Below are 24,413 nucleotides of genomic sequence, written 5' to 3' on the forward strand. Positions count from 1 at the left end.
ATAGAATTTTTTTTATTATTTATAATAATTTTATTTAACTTTTAATCAAAATTGTCTTAGGAGAAGAAGTGAATGATACACAATACATGTGGTTTTTTTAAAAACACACAATAACTTCTTATTATGGGTGTTTAAATTCAAACCTATCCAAAATAAAAATTAAACACGGCTCAAAAAAACCAAAAATTAAACCAAACCGATTTTTTTATTTGTTTGGATGATTTTTTTTCTCAAACCAATTAGTTCGGTTCGCTATACGGGTTGTGTTTTTGAAATCGATACAAACCGCAACACTTGTACTCACACTTATATTATTTTAGTGTTTGTATTTTATGTGTGTACCACTTGAGTTTCACAATATTTTATAATATTATTTATACGGAACTTAATGCATACTACTATCTTTTCCATACAACTTTTTTAAGATATGTTTGACTTAAAATAAATAAAATTTTGTAAATTTTTATTGTAGAAGGTTTAACATATTAATAAGTTTCGTAAATTGTTATTAATAATTTTTTTAATGTAATTTTATTTAAAATATGAAAAAAAGTATATAAATTTTAATGAAATAATATTTTTATAAAAATTACAAAAATTGATCTAAATCAAACTATAAAATATTGGTTTGATTTAGTATGAATTTTATTTTAAATTAAAATCAAATCAAAACAAACTGTATATGCATTTTAAATTTGGTTTGAATGAGTTTTGGATAAAAAAAATCGAACTAAACTAAGACGCCAACTTCTCTTTGGACTCACGTTTTGTACATTTAATCGCGTAAAAACCAGTTAGCAAGGACAGTATTGGAAGAAAAGAGAACTCGTCAGCAATATCATTATTGCTGAAGTAATTTTCACTTTGGGATCATTATATATCTTCCATTCATGATTTCCCTGATCTTATTGTCTATAAACTGAACTGAATTGAGAATTGAGTAACTAAAATGGCACAAGTGAGAAACAAGCAAGTACTTCTAAAGGACTATGTCACAGGTTTTCCCAAAGAATCCGACATGAACATTGTCGAAAATACCATAACATTGAAGCTCCCAGAAGGTTCCAATGAAGTCTTGCTAAAAAATTTGTACTGGTCCTGTGATCCATTTATGAGGAATCTCATGAACAAGCCCGAAGGCCCTCCCAATAGTCTTGCCCACACTCCTGGTTCTGTAAGTCAGTTTTTTTTTTTGGTTGCAAAATATGTAATTTGATTCTTTAAAAAAATGTTGCTTTTGTAAATATATAACTTTTGTTTGTGTGAATTAATATTTGAAAGATGAACTTGGTTAGCTGGTTGCATGTTGATAATATCGGAGACTATTTTGTATAATTGAAAGTTTTTAATGAATATGAGTACAGAATACTTTGAGAATTCGAAGGGATTGATGCATATCAGAGGTTTTTCATTTTGTGCTTAAAATTCCTTAATATTTGTAGTTTGTGTGATTATTAGTTGGATTTAATTACATTCACAGCATCAAAAACCAGAATTCATGTTAGTTAAGGTAATTAATATAAAACTCAATAAACTTATCATATGACAATTGTAATTGGATGATATCACAGTTTAAAAATCCTTTACATTGTTCTTACATGCACTATTTTTACTATTTGATTAAATTGTAATTTCATTCTCTTATTTTTTTTAATTGTGATTTTAGTTTTTCTATTTTTTAATTGAAATATTTTATCTCTCATTTTTAAAAAATTTATGATTTTAGTCTTCCTATTTTTTAGTTAAAATATTTCATCATTCAGTTTTTAAAAATTTATTATTTTGGTGGTCAATTTCAAATGTTGATGGTGTACAAAGACTAAAATTAGTCATGAAGACTAAAATAACAATTTTTTTTAAAGTGAGGTCATCATGTTTTAATTAAAAAATAGGAGGGTTAAAATTGCGGATATGAAAAATTGAGGGATGAAAATTACATTTTTGACTTTTATTAATTTAGTTTTACTTTTTAAATTGAGATTGAAGTTAATCAAAGTGCAACATCAAAAGTGAAATTGAAGCAAATATATATGCAGCCAGTGATAATTATTGAGTTTTTGCAGCCAATATCATGATATGGTGTGTCTAAAGTCCTGGAATCTGGGCACCCAAATTATAAGGAAGGTGATTTAGTGTGGGGCTTTACCAAATAGGAAGAGTATAGCTTGTTACCCTCAGCTCAAATACTCTTCAAAATTGAGCACACTGATGTTCCACTTACCTACTACACGGGGATGCTTGCTATGTACTCAATGATTTCAATTTATATTGTCTATCATGGTTTTAAATAATGGTAGAGGTTGCGGTTACGGGCAATGTGGCTGCTGTGATGCAGATCGCGGCTGTTGCAGCGTGAAATTATTATATGTTTTCACTAAATGCAAAATGAATTTTACAATTATTCTAATTATTGGCATATCTTTTATTTATAACATAACACAGTTTTTCATTCATTTTAAGATTTGGTATCTGCTAACATCCCATATAGCCAAACACATTCGACCATTGTCTCTTCGAAATTCAAAATAGAAGGTTGGAATATAAATTTAATTTAATTTTGACAAAAGAAGTAGAATAGAACAGTGTTAAGGCTCTGTTGCGGTATTTCATGTGATTTATTGCGGCTGCTATTGCGATTGCGGACCGCTATTTAAAACCATGTAGTCTATGAATGAAGGATGTACTTGATACTGATATCAATCAACCGCATGTTGCAATTTAAGGAAGTTTTGTGTGATGAATGACTACTCTTTGTTTAGTGTCATTAGGATAATAGGTTAACCATCATCATGGAAGAAACTTACTGGTGATATAACTTACTGGTGGTCTGGTCATTTGTTACTGTACCTGTTTTCCATTTTCTTGCTTTGTTTATTAAGGGTTATATATAAGGCTTGAATTGATCTTTTGATTCGTTGGAGTATTTGGCTAACCAACTTCATTTTGGAGGAGAAATAAAAATGACCTCTATTCTCATTTGGAACTGAAAGTAAAGTAGTTCACTGGTTTTAAATATCTTCTTAGCCTTGTATGGGTGGTAATCTCCTCGGTTTTAATATTTTTCTTTTTTTTTGGTATATTTTGTGAATATGCATTCTGCTTCTTCATATGATCTCGGCAAGCAGCAAGCAAGAATCTGTATGTTAATTTTATAGCTTTTCTCAACATAAGAAGTTTTTATGTGAAAATCAGCTCCCTGTTATCATTGTATCATTATGATTAGTGGTTAAACATCATAGAAGAATCATATTGTGTAGGACTTGGTTTGGCTTTGCTGGCGGTTTGTTCCTGTTTTTGTTTTTCATTTGCTTCTTTTGTTCATTTAAAGTTATTGACCTGAATTGACCATTGATGCACTAGACTAGGCTTTTGAGCAGCAATGGTTCTCAAGAAAACAAACATTAAGGGTCTGTTTGTTCTGTGCTCAGATTTTGATTTTTAAAATTATTTTTTGTGACACCCTCTATCCCACACATATATGTACTAATAATAAAAGGAATAAGAAATCAGAATTTATTAAAAGTTTTTAAAACACATCTAAATAAAAGCCTTTCAAAAGGGTAAACAACTCACATTCACTTTGCTAACATTATAATAAAATTTATCCAAATAAATAATAAAATCGTCTCGGCTCAAAATAAGGTCGTCCAAGACTTTATGCAATTAATATAAAAACTTATACCCAATGTCACATCCTATCATAGCATCGTATTCCCGCATCCTCTGGCACGAGGTTCTCCATAGCCATCTGCTCTCACAAATACAAAGTTCCAGATCATTACAGGATCCAAACACAAATAACACACAGGGAGTGAGTCATCACATTCCTAACTAATAGAGAGAAACGAGACAACATAGATATACATATCATATAAGTGAAATATAACTTACTTAAACATAGTTCATGTTATTTCACCACCTGTCACGTAACACCACACATCAACACAATACGCCTCATTTATTTTCACATCATTCACGTAATCAAGGGTCATATATATACTAAGATTCAATCCTATATGCAATGTGGTACCATGTCAGTGAAAAATCTTGTCAGGCGCCTAGGAGTACATGATAAGACAAACCACACATTAGTAAGTCAGGTCATTCTCACTAGGTAAAATCATAGGGAGACCAGTTAGGGTCATACTATGTTGTGAGAATGCTCCAACCATGTGAAATCGGCACAGGCTTAAAGGAGCACTCAAACCGGGTGTATTTACCCACACTGCCTACACTCTGAAGCGTCCGTCAGGACCTCTCCCTCCTGATTCAGGTCCAACCTAGAAAACATTTTAGCACACAAACTCTATCTATGAACTGTACAAAACACATGACTCCTCAATTGTTCTCAAAATAGTTTTATCTCGTTGCACTTGTGATTAAACTCGTCGGGTCCCCACAGTGATTCCCATCACAATACTTGTCGCGCATTAACTCGTCACCCTTAAAGGGTATTAGCATTAACTTGTCACCCTTAATGGATCTTATCATTAACTCACCGTCCTTAAAGGGTCTTATAGTCGTGTGATTGTACAATTCATAGCTTATAACTCAATGCACGCAACATTTCAATGCACACATATATATTACAAGTCAATATATACTCAATTTATCACATATATTTGGTCTCAATCACAATGGTATAATCTCAAAGTAGCATGTTATCACAACTCATGAATCATATACACTTTACCTATGAACTATGCAATACACACAACTACTCAATTGTTTTCAAAATCATTTTAACTCGTTGCGCTTGTGATTAAACTCGTCGGGTTTCCACACTAGATCCCATCACAATACTCTCGCCCTTAAAGGGTCTTACAATTGTGTGATTGCATAATTCATAGCTCACAACTCAATATACACATCTTAATACACATGTATTTCACCTTTCATCACAGGTTCAATTTATCACATACTCATGATTTAAATCACAATTTCATAATCTCAATATAACAATTTATACAAAAGGTTTATCACAACATGAGAAGTAAAACCCCTCAAATAATTTTGCATAATTATATCAAAATCATAGGTATGAAAAACGAAAACACCAAGAAAACTCAATTTTATCAATCAATTCACATCAGGACATCAATATTGTATTTATAATCATAAAGGAAAAATTCAATAAACATCCCAAAATGAACCCAATTTAATCCTCTAAGGATCCTTACACATGTTCATTCTAACCCCAATTACAATAAACTCATCCCTTATCTCTAAGTGGGCTTTGTGACACCCTCTACCCCTCACATATATATTAATAAAGGAATAAAAATTCAAATATTAATTAAAAGTATTTTTAAAACATTTTTAAATACAAGCTTTTCAAATGGGTAAAAGGGTCACATTCACTTTCTTCTACATCATATTCAAACTTGTCCAAATAAATAATAAAGTCATCTCGACACAAAGAAGGTCATCTAAGTTTCATACAATTAATATAGAACCTATATCCTAATGTCACATCCTATCAGAGCGTGGTGTTCCCGTGTCCTCTAGCATGAGGTTCTTCATAGTCATCCACCTATTCATCTGCTCCCCCGAACACAAAGTTCAAGATCATCACAGGATCCAAACACAAACAGCAAACTAGGAGTGAGTTATCACATTTCTAACTATTAGAGAGAAACAACACAACATATAGTAGCCAAATACAATTTACTTAGCATATCTCACATTATTTCATCACTTTTCCATCCATCAATCACACCTTTCAATCATCAATCACAATACCCAGGAATCACACACTCCGATCAAGACATAATAACACATCAATTTCATAATAAACAATTAGCAAGCGTATGCGACAGTTATGCTAAGACTCAAGCCTATATGCAATGTGGTACCATGTCAGTGAAAAACCTCGTCGGGCGCCTAGGAGTACATGACAAGACAAACCACACAATAATAAGTCAAGTCACTCTCACTAGATAATATCATAGGGAGACCAGTCAGGGTCACAGTGTTTTGCAAGAATGCTCCAACCATATGGGATCAACATAGGCTTAAAGGAGCACTCAAACTGTGTGACCCCCAAGGCCTACACTCCGAAGAGTCCGTCAGGGCCTCTCCCTCCTGATTAAGGTCCAACCCAGAAAACATTTTAGCACACAGACTCTATCTATGAACTGTACAAAACACACGACTCCTCAATTGTTCTCAAAAATAATTTTAACCCGTCGCCCTTTAAGGGTCTTATCATTAACTCGTTGCCCTTAAAGGGACTTAACATCAACTCGTCGCCCTAAAAGGGACTTAGCATCAACTCGTCGCCCTAAAAGGGACTTAGCATTAACTCGTCGCCCTTGAAGGGACTTATGATCGTGTGATTGTACAATTCATAGTTCACAACTCAATGCACACAACACTTCAATGCACATATATATCTCAATCATATACACACTCAATTTATCACATACACTTAATCCCAATCACAATGGTATAATCTCAATTTAACATGTTATCACACCTCATGAATCATATACACTTTATCTATGAACTATGCAATACACACATTTACTCAATTGTTTTCAAAATCATTTTAACTCGTCGGGTTCCCACAGTGGATCCCATCACAATACTCGTCGCCCTTAAAGGGTCTTACAATTGTGTGATTGCACAGTTCATAGTTCACAACTCAATACACACATCACATCTCAATACACATGTATTTCATCATCCGTCACATGTTCAATTTATCACATACTCACAATTTGAATCATCATTTCATAACCTCAACACAACAATTTATACAAAAGATTTTATCACAATATGGGATGTAAAGCCTCTAAAATAGTTTCTCACAACTGTATCAAAATCAATTAATCAAAATCATGGGTTAAACACAAAGACATCAAGAGCACTCAAGTTTATCAATCAATTCTCATCAGGACATCAATTGGTACATAGAACACAATAATATTGCATTCATAATCATAAAGAAAAATTATAATTCAATAAACATCCCAAAATAAAACCAAATTTAGTTCTCTAAGAATCCCTACACATGTTCATTCTAACCCCCAATTGCGATAAACTCATCCCTTACCTCTGAGCGGACTCACGTGTCTTCAGCCAGCGATAGTAACATCTCTAGCGGTTCCCTGAGATTCCTTCAGTTATTCCTCCGACTGCTCCGATAGAATTCTCAAACGTCAAAGAGACGGAGAAGAGATTGAAACCTCCACTTGTACTGTCTTCATGCGATTCCTTTTTCTCCATCCACGAATATTATCTCAAAAATCACAACGGTGGAAGTGTGCGCAATTGAATTTCGAACAACATATCCAAATTTCATGAAAATCCAACGGTTAACGAAACCGGAATCGTAGTTTTACCGAGACAGTTTTGGGTTTTTGCGGGAAATTAAAATGCTACAATGTGAAGGGTTTTCCTCTAAGCTCAGATATGATTTAAAATTCCCAACGACGAGAATGTTTGAAATTGGGTTGCGAACATTGTACTCAAATTTCACAACGATCCAACGGTGAACGAGTTCGGGATCGTCGTTTTTCTGAGACAGGTTTGGTGTGCTACGGGGAAAAGAAAAGGTTTTGAGAGGAGAAAGGGAAAAACGAAAATGAGGACAAATAGAGGCACCTGACTTAACATAACTATTTATACCTAGGGTATTCAGCCTATTATTTGCTCTATATTTATTTATTTATTTATTTTATAAAAACAAACTCTATTTTATTTTCTATCAAACAAATAAATAAAATACCCTTTTTATTTTCTCTCAAATCATTATTTTAATTAATAATTATATCTCCTTATTTATTTATTTATAAAATCTCATCATTTTTCTAAAACTCCATTTATTTATCTAGATTACAAAAATTGGGATGTTACAGGCTCACGTGTGTATTGTGACAGAAATAAAGGCATCTCTAGTTGTTTCATGAGATTCCTCAAGTTTTTCCTCTAACTGCTCTGATAGGATTCCCAAACGTTAGAGAGAAGGAGAAGCGACTGAAGCCTTCATTTTGCACTGTCTTCGTGTGATTCTATTTACTCTCTCCATGGATTTTATTTCATAAATCCCAACGGTGAAGGTGTGCAGAATTGAATCATGAACCACATATTAAAACTTCATGACAATCCAACGATTAACGAGTCTGGGATCGTAGTTTTACCGAAACAATTTTGGGTTTCTGCGGGAAAAGAAAAATCTACAATGCAAAGGGTATTTCTCTCAAATCCAACATGTTTTCAAAATTTCCAATGATGAGAATGTTAGAAAATGAGTTCCAAACCTAGTGCTCAAATTTCACGATGATTCAATGGTGAATGAGTCTGAAATCGTCATTTTTCTGATACATGTTTGGTGGTATGCGGGAAAAAGAGAGGATTTTGGGAGGAAGAGAAGGGAAAATGAAATTGAGAGGAAGAAGATGCATCATCAGTGTGAAAACTGACCTAACACGTCTCTATTTATACCTAGGGTACTTACAACTTATTATTTACTCTATTTATTTATTTATTTTTATTATTTTATAAAAGGAACTCTATTTTATTTCCTATCAAATGAATAAATAAAAAACTTTTTTCTTAATTTCTCTCACGTTATTATTTTAATTGATAAATTTATTTTTTCTTATTTATTTAATTATAAAATCTTCATCATTTTTCTAAAAATCTATTTATTTATAAATACAATGTTTTTTAAATTAGTCTACGAAAAATAGGATGCTACATTTTCAAAGACAATTTTATTGTGGTTAACACTCAATTTCTAATATAAAATTTCATATGTTTCGAAAACTATTTTTGAAACAAGTTTTTTAAAAACTAAAAAACTGAAAAAGCCGGGAGATGTAACACCTTATTTTTTGTAAAATAAATTTTAAAATTTTTTATTTAAAATAAAATAGAGTTTTAAAAAAATAATAAGATTTTTGTAATTAAATAAATAAGGAAAATAATTTTATTAATTAAAATAATCTATGTGGAGAGAGAAATGTCTTTCGCACAGATATAGTGTAATGAAAGTTTCAATTCCTTCTCATTTTCTCTAACCCTTGGAAATCCTAGCAAAGCAATCACAAGAAAAATGTAAGGAATCTCAGGAAACTGCTAGAGATGACACTATCGCTATCGGACTCCACACGTGAACCCACTTAGAGGTAAATGTATAGTGTTGTTATGATATGATTTTGAAAATTATTTGAGTCGATGTATATGATTCATGATGCATAATAAATTGTTATATTGAGATCATGAAATTGTGATTGACATTGAGTATAAGTGGCAAGTTGAACATATGTTAATTTGTGAGATGTTAAATTGTGGACATATGATATGGTTGTGAGCAAGTGTTTGGTTAATACTTGATGTGATATTACTTGAGTTGTAAATTGTGAATTATACAATAACTTGACTAGTGTTTATCTTAAGAAAAGTATTTATGTGCCAGGTGTTAAAAAGAAAGTGTTGGGTTCCTAGTTAAAAACTTGATGTATTAAATTATAATGCAATGTGTTAAACGTGTTTGAAAACAAGTGTGAAGTCTTGGGTATTGTATAATTCATGAGCAATGTCCGCGTGCAAAAGTTGTTTTAGGGGTTAGACCTGAATCAAGAAGGTGAGACCCTAATGGATTCTTTGGAGTCTAAGCCTTGGGGGTAAATACACTCGGTTCAAGTGTTCCTTTAAGCCTATGTTGATCCCATAGGGTTGGAGCATTCTTACAAAACAGAATGACCCTGATTGGTCATCTTATGATTTTACTTAGTGAGAATAACCTGACATACCCATTGTATGACATGTCTTGTTATATACTCATAAGCGCTCTAGTGTTGTTTTTCACTAACATGGTATCATATTGCATATAGGCCGAGTCTTAGTATAATTGTTGTATAACGCCTATAAATTGTTTATTATGAAATTGGTGAGTGTTGTTACGTCTTGAGTCGAGTGTGTGATTCATGTGTAATGTGATTGGTGATGAAAAAATAAATTTTAAATGATAAAGTGGTGAAGTGACGTGAATTGTATTAAGTTGAGTTAGGTAATAAATATTTCTATAATTTATTTTGCTTATGTCTTTGTTTATTCATATTTTAGTTAGATATATGATAACTCACTCCCTATGCGTTGTTTGTATTTGAATCATATGATGATCTCAAACTTTGTATTTGTGGGAGCAGATGACTAGGTGAATGACTTTAAAGAATCTCGTGCTAAAGGACGTTGGGAACAATGCTCTAATAAGATGGGACATTGGGACATGTGTTTTCGTTTCAATTACATGATGTTCTGAACATGTTATTTTAGTTTATTTTATTTCGCTGTTTAACTTGAATTCTTTTGTAAACTTAGACGGTCTTGTTTTGAACCAAAAATATTTTTAATAAGTTTTATTTGATAACATTGAAACGAATGCGACCCTTTTACCCATGAGAATTTATTTACATGATTTAAATAAAATTGATTTTAATAAGTTTTATTTGATAATAAGGAGGCGAATGTTTTTGTTTCAGTTGCCTCTGGCACGGTTGGTCAACTTGTAGGGCAAATTGCTAAACCGAATAGTTATGTTGTAACATCCCATTTTTCGTAAGCTAATTTAAAAAAATAATTTTTATTTATAAATAAATAGAGTTTTAGAAAAATGATGAGATTCTATAAATAAATAAATAAGGAGATATAATTATTAATTAAAATAATGATTTGAGAGAAAATAAAAATGATATTTTATTTATTTGTTTGATAGAGAATAAAATAGAGTTTATCTTTATAAAATAATAAATAAATAAATAAATAGAGTAAACCTAGCTATAAATAGTGTTAGGTCAGCTTTCACACTGACGTTGTCTCTTCTTTCCCTCATTTTCGTTTTTTCCCTTTTCCTCTCAAAACCCTTTCTTTTTTTTCGCCGTCCACCAAACCTGTCTCAGAAAAACGACGATCTCGGACTCATTCACCGTTGGATCGTTGTGAAATTTGATAACCACGTTTGCAACACAATTCCGAGCACTCTCACCGTTGGGAATTTCGATATCATGTCTGAAATGAGAGAAACACCCTTCGCATTGTAGCATTTTTCTTTCCCGCAGAAACCCAGAGCTGTCTCGGTAAAACTACGATCCCGGTTTCGTTAACCGTTGGATTATTGTGAAATGTGGATATGTTGTTCGAAATTTAATTGCGCACGCTTTGACCGTTGGGATTTGCGAGATGATGTTCTTGGAGAGAGAAAAAGGAATCGCATGAAGATAGTCCAAATGGAGGCTTGAATCCCTTTTACGTTTCTGTGACGTTTGGGAACTCTATCGGAGCAGTCGGAGGAGAAACTGGAAGAATCTTAGGGAACCACTCGAGATGCTGTTATCGCTGTCAGAAGACACGTGAGTCCGCTTAGAGGTAAGGGATGAGTTTATCGCAATTGGGGATTAGAATGAACACGTGTAGGGATCCTTAGAGAACTAAATTCGGGTTTATTTTGGGATGTTTATTGAATTATAATTTTCTCTTTATGATTATAAATATAATATTATTGTGTTCTATGTACCAATTGATGTTCTGATGAGAATTGATTGATAAACTTGAGTGCTCTTGATGTCTTTGTGTTTGACCCATGAATTTGATTAATTGATTTTGATATAATTGTGAGAAACTATTTTAGGGATTTTACACCCCATGTTGTGATGAAATTTTTTGTATAAATTGTTATGTTGAGGTTATGAAATGATGATTCAAACTGTGAGTATGTGATAAATTGAACATGTGACGGATGATGAAATACATGTGTATTGAGATGAGATGTGTGTATTGAGTTGTAAACTATGAACTGTGCAATCACACAATTGTAAGACCCTTTAAGGGCGACAAGTATTGTGATGGGATCCACTGTGGGAACCCGACGAGTTAAAATGATTTTGAAAACAATTGAGTAGATGTGTGTATTGCATAGTTCATAGGTAAAGTGTACATGATTCATGAGGTGTGATAACATGTTAAATTGATATTATACCATTGTGATTGGGATTAAATGTATGTGATAAATTGAGTATGTATATGATTGAGATATATATGTGCATTGAGTTGTGAACTATGAATTGTACAATCACACGATCATAAGTCCCTTCAAGGGCGACGAGTTAATGCTAAGTCCCTTTTAGGGCGACGAGTTGATATTAAGTCCCTTTTAGGGCGACGAGTTGATGCTAAGTCCCTTTTTGGGCGACGAGTTAATGATAAGACCCTTAAAGGGCGACGAGTTAAAATTATTTTGAGAACAATTGAGGAGTCGTGTGTTTTGTACAGTTCATAGATAGAGTTTGTGTGCTAAAATAATTTTAGGGGTTGGACCTGAATCAGGAGGGAGAGGCCCTGACGGACTCTTTGGAGTGTAGGCCTTGGGGGTCACCGGGTTTGAGTGTTCCTTTAAGTCTATGCTGATCCCATATGGTTGGAGCATTCTCGCAAAACATCGTGACCCTGACTGGTCTCCCTATGATCTTACTTAGTGAGAGTGACCTGACAAACCCATTGTGTGGTGTGTCTTGTTATGTACTCCTAAGCGCCCCAGGGTGGTTTTTCACTGATATGGTACCACATTGCATATAGGCTTGAGTCTTAGCATAACTGTCGCATACGCTTGCTAATTGTTTATTATGAAATTGATGTGTTATTATGTCTTGATCGGAGTGTGTGATTCCTGTGTATAATGATTGATGATTGAAAGGTGCGATTGATGGATGAAAAGTGTGATTGATGAATGACAAAGTGATGAAATAATGTGAGATATGCTAAGTAAATTGTATTTGGCTACTATATGTTGTGTTGTTTCTCCCTAGTAGTTAGCAATGTGATAACTCACTCCCGGTTTGCTGTTTGTGTTTGGATCCTGTGATGATCTTGAACTTTGTGTTCGGGGGAGCAGATGAATAGGTGGATGACTATGAAGAACCTCATGCTAGAGGACACGGGAACACCATGCTCTGATAGGATGTGACATTAGGATATAGGTTCTATATTAATTGTATGAGACTTATATGACTTTCTTTGAGTCGAGACGACTTTATTATTTAGTTGGACGAGTTTGAATATGATGTAGAAGAAAGTGAATGTGAGCCTTTTTACCCATTTGAAAAGCTTGTATTTAAAAATGTTTTAAAAATACTTTTAATTAATATTTGAATTTTTATTCCTTTATTAATATATATGTGAGGGGTAGAGGGTGTCACATATGTAGTTGGAAGTGCTAGATCTAAAGAGAAGGTATTGTTGTAATTGAAGTTATATACTAGCAGTCGTACATAAGTCAGCATCACCTATTCCTTATTTGTTTTGTTGTTTGAAATACTATTCTTTTTTACAAGGTCAAGAAGTACTACTTTTTTTATTAGTCTATTTAGCTTATATGAATATTTCTGCCAATTTTTGAGCTTGAGCAATATTCTCTTTTATAAACCACTTTTCAATAAAAACTGAGACAATTGCTTTGATATATATATATATATATATATATATATATATATATATATATATATATATATATATATATATATATATATATTTTCATTTTCAGTTATCATTGGCGGAATTAAAATACATAAAATTTCTTATACTCAATGGAGCATATGGTAACTTATTTCATAAGAATGTATTACACTGTGTTTCTATGCATAATTTCAGTTAAGCCCTATACTATCTATACCCTTGTTTGTATTCACACTGTGGAGCCCAACTCCCTAACTCATAAAAAAATGGAATGATTTTACAAAAATGAACTGTGACATAGATTAACATTAGTACTTGTTTTTCTCCTAAATTAATGATAGAAACAAAATATGGTAAAGGATTATGATGACCAAATCCTGAAATAGATTCAGCTTTATTAGAGAAAAAATATTTAGTCCTCAGTTTCACTTGAATATATATTTCTTTTACTATCAGGTGGATCTATTGACATATAAATTTGGATTTGATGGAGGTTTTTAACTACAAGGAACAGCCTGACCTCGATGCAGCTTTGAAAAGGTCTATACTTGACACTTTCGTAGTAGAGAAATTTAGATCACAATTTTTTTATGGCCATAAAAAATTTAAATTACTATGCCTAGTAATAAAACATAGTACAGTAGTGACTAGTGTATATCAATATACAAATCAGTCACTTTCCAGAAGGCATTGATGTTTACTTTTAGAATGTTAGAGGGAAGACACAAGACGTCGTACTCCTGAATATGAGAGTCCACAGCCGCATACCCGCCTGTGGAATGATCTCACAATATAATTTTACAAAACATTAAGGTGTAACAAATTTGGCACATATCTTCTATAAGCGGATTCGTTTGGAAGGCTTTAACTCCATGGATTTTGTTCATCTATATCCCAAATTTTTGGAGTTTCTCCTGCCTAATATCAGAGAGGGGAAGGTTGTGTATGTGGAAGACATTGCTGAGGGTCTTGGGAATTTTCAGCCTTGGTTGGCCATTTTAGCGACCACAATGTTGGAAAACAAGTGCTTGTTGTATCTCATGAATAAAAAGCATTTGTTTTTTTGTGTTCACTGATAAGTTATCAGTTTTAGTTCTGTTTTTTTTGCTGAAAATTTGGCTGTCTTTACATCACCTTGGCAGTCACATTCATCAATTGTATGGTGATGCTCTTTGTTCTTCATTGTCCTGAGAACAGTATCAAATGTAATACACAGTTTTTTCTCTTGAATAAAAGCATTTGTTTTTTTCATATGTAGTTTTATCACCCATTTTTGTTATGTTTTTATTCTTGATAATTTTAAGTTAAATATGCATTCGATCCTTGAAAATATCATGATTTATGGTTTTAGATCTTATGAAAATGTTATTATTTTAGTTTCCACATTTAACAAAATCATGTAACTCTACGATGTATCATAGTCTCCATTAGGTAAGAGTACCAATCAAAAGCTTATATGCATTGAAATAATAAATGAAGATAACCAAGTTGTCACAAAAGTTATTTTAATGTTATATCTTAAATTTTTTACTAGTTGTAACTAATGGATACTAGTTAATACAGAAATTGCTTGTGCATGTGTATTGATATATGGAACTTGGAGCTATTGGCTTTTGTAATTATGACCTCAATTGAGAGTTATTTGACAAATGGGTATTTGAACACAAAATTGGACTTGATTCCAGGTATGGAAAACTTTAGGCTGAAGGACCTGCCTGACTCTATAAGGACAACAAATCCAAACAGTTTTATGGTAGAATTTTCCTTTGAAGTGGCAGATAATATCCATAGAGCCTCTGCTATTGTTTTAAATACTTCTGATGAACTTGAGAGTGGTGTATTCAGTGCTCTCTCCACTATGTTGCCTTTTGTTTACCGCATTGGCCCTTTCCTTTCATTTTTAAAATCAAAGTCCACAGAGCCGCTTGGCATCTTTAGGTTCCAATCTTTGGAAGGAAGATACAGAGTGGTTTGGATGGCTTGAATCCAAGGAACCAAAGTCCATTCTTTATGTGAATTCTTGACTCATTGTGGATGGAACTTCACAAGCGAAGGCGTTTGTGCAGGTGTGCCAATGTTGTGTTGGCCATTTTTTGCTGATCAGCCGACAAGCTGTAGATATATTTGGAGTGAATGGGGCATTGGGATTGAAATTGATACCAATGTAAAGAGAGAAGAGGTGGAGAAACTGGTCAATGAATTGATGATGATGGTAAGGAAAGGAAAGGGGATGAGGCTCAAGGCCATGGAGTTGAAGAACAAGGCAGAGGAGGACACCAGACCGGGTGGTCGTTCATACATCAACTTGGACAGAGTGATTAATGAAGTGTTGCTTAAGATAAAATAAATTGAAGTGTTATTAATTGATCTTCTCTTGAATTTGTTACTTAGTGAAGCAAAAATGATGCATCGGTTAGAAGTGGTAGTTATATTTAAAACATATATAAGCTATCTAAAGTATTGTATTCATGAATGGTTGGCAGCTAAGAAATTTTTTACAATAAAGACACGAATATTGTCTGCTGATACAATACTTAAAACTGAAGGAGTGAAAAACACCTCTTTTCCCTCTTAACTTTATTTAAATTCAAAAGATTACATATATATAGAGAATACAAGAGAGAGAGAGAAGGGCAGTGACAATGACAATTCACTGCTGCCCTTCTGAACAAGCTTACCAACTAAGCTACCAAAAGTAGGTAAAAATACAAAGACATTCAACACTCCCCCTCAAGCTGGAGCATATAAATCATATGCACCAAGCTTGGAACATATAGTCTGAATTCTGGGTCCTCTTAAGGACTTAGTCAAAATATCAGCTGGCTGATCATTAGAACCAATAAACTCAGTGACAATCTCCTTGGACAGAATCTTTTCTCGAATAAAATGACAATCAATCTCTATGTGCTTAGTTCTTTCATGAAAAACTGGATTTGAGGCAATATGAAGAGCAGTTTGATTATCACAATACAACTTCATTTGCAACTCTTCACAAAACTTCAATTCCTACAAAACTTGTTTAATCCACATGAGCTCACAAGTAACCATAGCCATAAATCGATATTCAGCTTCAGCACTGGACCGAGCGACAACTGTCTGTTTCTTGCTTTTCCAAGAAATAAGATTTCCTCCAATGAAGACACAATAGCCTGATGTAGACCTTCTATCCATGGGACATCCAGCCCAATTAGCATCACAATATCCCGATAGTTGTGTATTACCCCTGTCTTCATACAACAACCCTTGACCAGGAGCCTTTTTAACATATCTCAGGATATGCATGACAGCATTCCAATGGTCCAAATGAGGATTCTGCATAAATTTGCTAACCACTTCCATAGCAAAGGAGATATCAGGTCTGGTAATGGTAAGGTAAATGAGTTTTCCCACAAGCCTCCTATATCTCTCGGGGTCAGGATAAACTTCACTTTGATCTGCCATGAGCTTCAGATTCAGATCAATGGGACTCTCAACAGGTCTACAATTCTGCATACCTGTTTCTTCTAAAATATCAAGAGCATACTTCCTCTGAGAGATCACAACACCATCTCCTGATTGAGCCACTTCAATGCCAAGGAAATACTTCAAAGAACCCAGATCTTTGGTCTGGAAATGACTGAATAAGTGCTATTTCAGCTGGGTGATCTTAGTAGTATCATTCCCTGTAATCACTATATCATCAACATAGACCATTAGATAAACACATTTTCCAGGAGATGTGTGACAATAAAATACAGAATGATCAGCTTCACTTCGTTTCAGTCTGAACATTTGAACAACATGACTAAATTTACCAAACCAAGCGCGAGGAGATTGCTTCAACCCATAGAGAGATCGGTGAAGCTTACACACAAGACCATACTCCCCCTGAGCAACAAACCCAGGAGGTTGCTCCATGTAAATATCCTCCTCAAGATCACCGTGGAGGAAGGCATTTTTAATATCAAGTTGATAAAGGGGTCAATGACGAATAACAACCATAGCAAGAAACAGACAAACAATGGTGAGTTTGGCTACAGGAGAGAAAGTATCAGTGTAGTCAATGCCATATACCTGTGTGTAGCCCTTAGCCACCAAGCGAGCCTTAAGTCGATCAACCTTACCATTAGGTCCAACTTTAACAGTGTAGACCCATCTACAACCCACAATGGTCTTACCAGGAGGAAGAGGAACAAGCTCCCAAGTACCGTTATTTTCAAGAGCCTGCATCTCATCAATCATAGCCTGTCGCCAGCCAGGATGATCAAGTGCCTCACGGACAGTGGAAGGAATAGTAAGGGAGGACAATGAGAAAACAAAGGAACTGTATGAAGGAGACAAACGATGGTAACTTAAGAAATTATAAATAGGATGAGGATTACGAGTAGAGCGAGTACCTTTCCTAATGGCAATGGGCCAATGTGAGTCAGAAGGAGAAGAAGTGGAAGGGTCCATGAGTGGAGGACTGGTTGAAGATGAACGAGAATCACGAGGAGAAGCTTCAGGAACTGGAAATCCAATCAGCGTTGTCCTGGGTTGATCTGCAATCAGGGGCGAAGATACAACTTCAGGTGAAGTGGGTGAGGAAGATGGAACAACACTGACATTTTGGTCTGAATCATCTAGAGGACAAGGATAAGGAATAGGAAGAACTTCCTGGAGAGACGATGAATGGTCTATGGAGGGTGAAAAGAAGGGTGTGTCTTCAAAGAAGGTTACATCTGCTGACATGTAGTATCGTCTCATGGTTGGAGAATAACATTTGTAACCTTTTTGAAGACAAGAATAACCCAAGAAGACACATTTGACTGACCTAGCAGAGAGTTTGTCTAAACCAGGAGACAAATCATGGACAAAACAGGTACAACCAAACACTTTAGGAGAGACATGAAATAATGGATCATGAGGAAAGACAATTGAGTAAGGGATTTGGTTTTCAAGAGAAGAAGAGGGCGTCCTATTGATTAGGAAATAGGTAGTAAGCACTGCATCGCCCCAATGATGGGTAGGAACATTTGAATTTAGCATTAGGGAACGTGCAGTTTCAAGAAGATGATGATTCTTCCTTTCTGCTATGCCATTTTGTTGTGGTGTGTAAGGACATGTGGACTGATGCAGAATACCTTTGGAAGACAAAAAGGAAGAAAGGTCATGAGAGAAATATTCTTTAGCATTGTCACTCCTGAAAATTTTAATTGTTTTTCCAAATTGATTCTCAATCTCATTGTAGAATGACACGAATATAGGCAAAAGTTCAAATCTGTCTTTCATTAAATAAACCCAAGTACATCTGGAGAATTCATCAATGAAGGTTACAAAATATCGAAAACCAAAAGATGTAACACGACTTGGTCCCCAAATATCAGAATGAATGGTAGAGAAAGCCGAGTTACATCTTTGTACAATTTGAGGAAATGACGACCTGTCATGTTTTCCTAGTTGACAAGACTCACAATCTAAGACTCGAAGATTCTTGAGACTAGGAACCATCATCTTCAATTTTGGTAAGCTTGGGTGGCCTAGACGATCATGCAAAAGTTTGGGCTTTGAGATTGCAAAACAAGCCCCAGGTAGACTAGATTCCAAGTAGTAAAGCCCTCGTGATTCAAGTCCTTCTCCAATCAGTCGCCCCGTCCCATGTTCCTGAATAACAAACGAATTAGCAGTAAAGGTTACTGAACAATTTAATGAACGAGTTAACTGACTTAATGAAATTAGATTATAGGGACACTGAGGAATGAATAACACAGAATTCAATTTCAGAGAAGGAGATAAAGAAACTTGACCACTTCCTTGAGACGCAACCTTGGAACCATTGGCCACAGTAACAAGATGAGGAATTTTTGGAAAAGAGAAGGATGAAAAGGATGACTTATTACCAGAAATATGATCAGAGGCACCTGAGTCGAGTATCCAAGGACTAGAACCTTCAATGGATTGAGAGATACAGGCTGTCGAAAAACATGGTACAGATGAGGATTGAGCTTGGTTGCTGGGTTTCTCGGATTTAAGCTTCAAATACTCCTGATACTCCTCATTAGAAAATCTAGACTCTGTCTTCTTTGATCTAGAGACCTGTGCGACCTTGTCGGGAAACCCATGCAACGAATAACAATTCTCTTGGGTGTGACCCATCCTCTTACAATAAGTGCAATGAGGACGTCCACCCCTTCCACTGCGACCTCCTCTGTTGTTGCGACTGCCTCCTTTTCCTCGAGACGCGACCATGGCTGACGTCTCCACACCATCAGCAAGATTCTCATCCTTCAATGAATGAGGCACGCGGAGAAGTCTAGTGATAAGAGAATCCATAGATGGAACTTGGTCCCTAGCAAGTACTTGATCACGAACATGATCAAAATCTGAATGTAAGCTCCTCAGAATAAGCACCATGTAGAACTTATCAAGTTTCCTGTTCACTTCTTCCAATGAATCAGCTACAAGAAACTTTCTCAGCTCTTCCACGGCAGCCCAAGTCTTACCCACATGAGCGATAATGTCATGACCAATTTGCTTGAGGGCTGTGACCTTCATGGTTGCGTCAAACAGGCTTTGGATATCATTGGCAAAAATTTCTTAGGCCTTCTTCCAAAAAGAACGACACGTTTTAAAGGACCTAAGAATTTCCAAAATATCCGGTTCAACTGACTGCCATAATACAGCGCAGAGTTGGTAGTCAAGCTTCTCCCATTCAGGTCTCTTGTCATTTGGAACGGAATCGGAAGCTTTCTCCAAGTGGTCATGATGTCCTTGACCGAGAAACCAAAGTTCCACGGAAGCAGACAACGGGGGATAATTCTTCCAGTTCAACTTAGTTGTAGTGATGGTCGGAGTCCCGGAGAAGGAGAAAACAGGTCCAGAGACAGCCATTTTGACCCACAAGATGAAACCCTAAAGGGATAAAAAGGTGAGAAGATTGAAGTGATATGTTCCAGGTGACAAAACTCGAAACCAAGGGCTGGAACAGACTCAGAAGACACTGACGAGAAGACTGGTGGCGGCGCGGCGACGTTCCGGCGACTGTACGGCAGCGCGTGGGATTCACGATCCGGAAAACGCGCGTGAGAAAGGAGGCGCGTGGCGGCTCCTTTGGAGGCGCGACTTCCAGGGGTAGGTCGCGCTTTTCGAGGCAATCCTAACCCTGGTCTCGCCGGAAAAATTTGGCCGGAGATGGCGGCGGCTGGCGACCGGCGGCCGGCGCGACGGCGGACGACGGACGAACCTGCTCTGGTACCAACTTAAAACTGAAGGAGTGAAAAACACCTCCTTTCCCTCTTAATTTTATTTAAATTCAAAAGATTACATATATATAGAGAATACAAGAGAGAGAGAGAAGGGCAGTGACAATGACAATTCACTGCTGCCCTTCTGAACAAGCTTACCAACTAAGCTACCAAAAGTAGGTAAAAATACAAAGACATTCAGCAACAATGAAGCAGCTTATGATGACATCTCTAGATTGTAAATCATGTGGAGGTCACTGTCAGGCTTGCTATGGACTGTGTTACATTGTATGACCTTTTGCTTGTATCATTACTATAATGCTTAGGGTTTAACTATAATGTTTTTTCATTTGTAGCTAAGATTTATGAAATAAAAAAAATGCTTAGGCACAAGTTTATTTTGTGCATGAGAAGTTTAAAAAAAACTTCTACTATTGATTAAAATTTATGTGACATAATAAATTGTCATTGGCCAAACCTTATTCATTTGGTCTCACATAAATGTGAAATATGTCTACTATTATTTAAGTTGGGAAATGTAAGATTTGTAGGTTTAACAAACATTTTAAGAAAAAGAGAATCAACAGTTAAATATTCAACATCTTACCATCTTTAACATTGAGTTAATCCAAGTTAAAAAAAAAATGAGATCTCTCAACTACATTTTATTAAGTTTAGTTTCCAAGATTCATGTACAAGAAAAAAGATTTGAAAGAAAATCCTGTCTGCAGTACTTAATTATACATTGACAATTTTCAGGATCTATTTGTATGAAAAGAAAATTATCAAACCCCTCTCAATCTTTACCTAACTGAAAAATCAGCAAAGTAAATATTTGCCTAGATGCACTAAATGTAACATCCCCAAGACCAGACATTATTATTAATGGTTAACAAACCTTTACATTAGACCCATGTTAATATCAAAAGTTGAAGCAAAAGAATTTGCTTTCTAACAAAACCTGGCTGAAAGTTAGTCAATGTTCAAATCAAAGGCTTTTGTACTTCATTCTCAAGTTTTTTTACGGTGTTAACAACAAGTTCAACTTTTGTTGATAAACATTTTGTTTGTTCGTCAACAGTTTCCAGAAGGGAGAATAGCTGCCTGCGATAATGCTGACATAATCGATCTTGGTGCTCAAGTTCCTTTGCGAGTTGTTGAATTATCCTATCCTTTGACTCCTGGAAGTAAATTGAAACAAATTTTTTGTTAAGATTCCACAAATGCATTAATTCAAAATGCAGAAAAAGAAATACTGGCTGTGTAGATGTTGATACAAATGTTTCTGGTGAAGTACAAGTAAAACCCTTCAAAAAACCTAGCCACTGAATATACATAATTGGAAGGGTGTCCTATGTGTTTGAAATATGTAAGGAAAGTGCAGGTGAACATGCTAAGAACATGTCAACTCTTCTGTAAAAGCTTCCACTCAAAGCAAATGACCATTTTGAGTAACTATATTTCACTTATGACTCAGACCTGATCTTTATAATAAGGAAAAGTCCCCCATAATCGTCAATTTCCTAATTTGCCTCAATAGACTGGTGGAGAAATCCTATAATAACATGTACTAAAAGTATAGCTTCATATCATTTTTTGGACATAACATAAAAAGTGGGAAGAAAGGACCAAAATGTAGCAAGGTGGGAATGGAAAGAATAATTTATAACAGTATACAAATGGTGCCAAAAGAAAACTGGCAGGTTCAATACAGACTAGAAGACTGTAGCATTCCAGCTACACTCTGTGTAACCATTAATTAAAAACCGAAATTGTGAGCCTCCCTAAAAGCAATTCATTCATTCCTGATAGATGTTAACAGGCTGTTAGAGACTTTTTTGACACTTGACAGAGATAGATGTGACATAAGTATGACTAACGGTAAATTAGGACAAGTCCAGGTCATAGCTGTTCAGAAGCATTGAATTAGAATAAAATAAGTTTTAATTCTTAAAAACCAAAAAGAACAGCTACAATGAGATTTTTTAGCATTTTACTAAATTAATCTTGTCAGCATTCTGGATGCTAACAAAATAAAATGAAATAAGAAAGAGCATACGTCAGTGGTGTTCAATCTAGACAAGTTTGAGGATACAAACAACAAAACAATCTTTAAAATATAGGAATCTAAAATTAATTACATTTCCACACTGCACCTATAAATTATAATAGTCACTCGCGACTACGTGCTACCTAAGAGAACTATAAGTAACAAATGATTTTACCTTCCTAGAAAGAGTAACAAATCTGTAATTTACCAATATTTATGCAGATTTGGCAATCTGTAATGAAGTCTGATAGCAACAATCTTCAATAAATATTCTTAAAGACTATCACTTCAAAAGTTAAAGGGGTGCAAACAGGAATAACTACTTTAAATAACATTTCAGGTCCCAATATGCAATAGATTAAAGTAAAATTCGAAACACAACTGTATTCAATTTTAAAAGTTTTAACATTATCAACGCAGAGAATTAACTATTCAATGTCTGGGACTGAAGAAGATAAGACTCACTATCAGTGAATTATAAGGCAAAGCAGAAGCATTTAGCAGATGACTGTGTTCCTTCACAAATTTAGTAACCACCCACTTCCCGCATGTATTAACTTTAACATACATCATAGCTTCACAGCCTTCTCTTATGCTAGCCCGTGGTTTATGAACAGGCTTGGTTTTATTTCGTACCCTCACATGAAAACCTTGCTTATTGCACGAAAAACGGCGTGAAATGATTTGCTTGTCAACCTCAGAACGATGGCAGCGATCAAGGCGCACAACGAACCCTTCCCGTCTCGCATATTCTTCATAGAAGTTCTTGGCAGCTTCTTCAGACTGAAACTCCATCCCAACATTTGGCTCCTCAATGGAACTGCCTTCACATGCTGCTGATATTATTTCAGCAGAATTTTCAACAGCCTCTGCCACAGCTTCCAAATCCACTAATCAGACAACAGTAAGAAAATCATCATCCAACGAAACTATTCAATCCTGAGCTTATCTACTCATACTTAAATCTTGCATATATACATCTTCAATAAAATAAAATAAAATAAAAAATCACTGAAGAAAAATACTATCTTCAAATTTCAACAACAAAAGTCTTATCCTACAAAATGAGATCAGCTACATGGATTACACAGTGCCATGTGGCCCAGTTAAATATCAAATTTTTAGAGATATCATTCATTGTAAGATTTTTCTTAACAACTTCTGCTCTCCCAGTCTCTCTTTTCACATGACTGAAGACAAGTGCATTTCTAACAATTTTCAATATGCAACCAGCCAAATTGAACCTACCCTTCAACAAGAGATAAAAAAAAATTACATAAGACCCATATTGAATCCCAATATTTCGAAATCTCAACAAACAGTAACAAATTGCCATTTTCTGAACTCAAATTACAAAATCACACACGACCCATTTGAAATAACCAAAATTCCTTGGAAAATCCAACCCTACTTGAGCTCTAGCAAACACAAAAACAAAAGGGGCAAAAAGAAATTCCCCACATACATGAATAATCCTGGAATTACACACATAAGTGAAAAATGTGAAATTTTAAAGACAGAGAAGTGAAGTGAACCGAGAATGAGTAAACATACTTGGTACGAGTTAACAAAGGGGAATGTGAAAGTAGGGTTAATTGGGTGGAATAGAACGTGTGAGAGTTGAACAATGGAAATGTGTGTTCAACGAAGGAAGTCGTCATGATTTTTATGTTTTTGGTCATTTATGACTTCTCTCATTTTGTTTT

General features: G+C 34.9%; 3 protein-coding genes, 1 long non-coding RNA gene and 1 pseudogene across 5 annotated transcripts; 3 read left to right on the forward strand and 2 right to left on the reverse strand.

The window, feature by feature from the left end:
- Positions 1 to 946: 946 nt before the first annotated feature.
- LOC114406381 lies at positions 947 to 14,503 on the forward strand (annotated as a pseudogene).
- On the forward strand, positions 11,149 to 13,106 carry LOC114406383. Its single transcript, XR_003665414.1, has 2 exons — positions 11,149 to 11,373; positions 12,896 to 13,106. It is a non-coding gene; the product is annotated as an uncharacterized LOC114406383 (long non-coding RNA).
- Positions 14,504 to 15,142: 639 nt separating the features above from the next.
- On the forward strand, positions 15,143 to 15,802 carry LOC114405096 (7-deoxyloganetin glucosyltransferase-like). Its single transcript, XM_028367770.1, has 2 exons — positions 15,143 to 15,424; positions 15,560 to 15,802. Exons 1-2 carry the CDS (start codon positions 15,143 to 15,145, stop codon positions 15,800 to 15,802), a joined length of 525 nt encoding a protein of 174 aa, XP_028223571.1.
- A 383-nt stretch (positions 15,803 to 16,185) lies between these two features.
- On the reverse strand, positions 16,186 to 16,947 carry LOC114405097 (uncharacterized mitochondrial protein AtMg00810-like). Its single transcript, XM_028367771.1, has 2 exons — positions 16,494 to 16,947; positions 16,186 to 16,382 (listed from the first exon to the last, which is right to left on the reverse strand). The coding sequence occupies exons 1-2, from the start codon at positions 16,945 to 16,947 to the stop codon at positions 16,186 to 16,188; spliced, it is 651 nt and encodes a 216-aa protein (XP_028223572.1).
- Positions 16,948 to 21,302: 4,355 nt separating this feature from the next.
- On the reverse strand, positions 21,303 to 24,413 carry LOC114406384 (protein FAR1-RELATED SEQUENCE 5-like). 2 transcript variants are annotated; one of them, XM_028369076.1, is made up of 3 exons: positions 24,262 to 24,413; positions 23,173 to 23,576; positions 21,303 to 21,838 (listed from the first exon to the last, which is right to left on the reverse strand). In XM_028369076.1, exons 2-3 carry the CDS (start codon positions 23,500 to 23,502, stop codon positions 21,641 to 21,643), a joined length of 528 nt encoding a protein of 175 aa, XP_028224877.1. In that variant the 5' UTR covers positions 23,503 to 23,576; positions 24,262 to 24,413; the 3' UTR covers positions 21,303 to 21,640. The 2 variants fall into 2 exon arrangements, with proteins under 2 accessions (XP_028224877.1, XP_028224876.1); XM_028369075.1 differs by having other exon boundaries at positions 23,173 to 23,597.

Source organism: Glycine soja, chromosome 3 (genome assembly GCF_004193775.1).
Source record: "Glycine soja cultivar W05 chromosome 3, ASM419377v2, whole genome shotgun sequence".
In the NCBI taxonomy this organism is placed as follows: domain Eukaryota; kingdom Viridiplantae; phylum Streptophyta; class Magnoliopsida; order Fabales; family Fabaceae; genus Glycine; species Glycine soja.

Coding starts and splice junctions, on each gene's coding strand:
- LOC114405096 (XM_028367770.1), top strand. CDS start 15,143: ATGGAAAACTTTAGGCTGAAGGACCTGCCTGACTCTATAAGGACAACA. Junction 15,425..15,559: donor TGGAAGGAAGATACAGAGTG/GTTTGGATGGCT, acceptor TTTGCTGATCAG/CCGACAAGCTGTAGATATAT.
- LOC114406384 (XM_028369075.1), bottom strand. Junction 21,839..23,172: donor TGCCTTATAATTCACTGATA/GTGAGTCTTATC, acceptor ATTTACTTCCAG/GAGTCAAAGGATAGGATAAT.
- LOC114405097 (XM_028367771.1), bottom strand. CDS start 16,947: ATGCAGAATTGTAGACCTGTTGAGAGTCCCATTGATCTGAATCTGAAG. Junction 16,383..16,493: donor ATTTATGGCTATGGTTACTT/GTGAGCTCATGT, acceptor CCTCAAATCCAG/TTTTTCATGAAAGAACTAAG.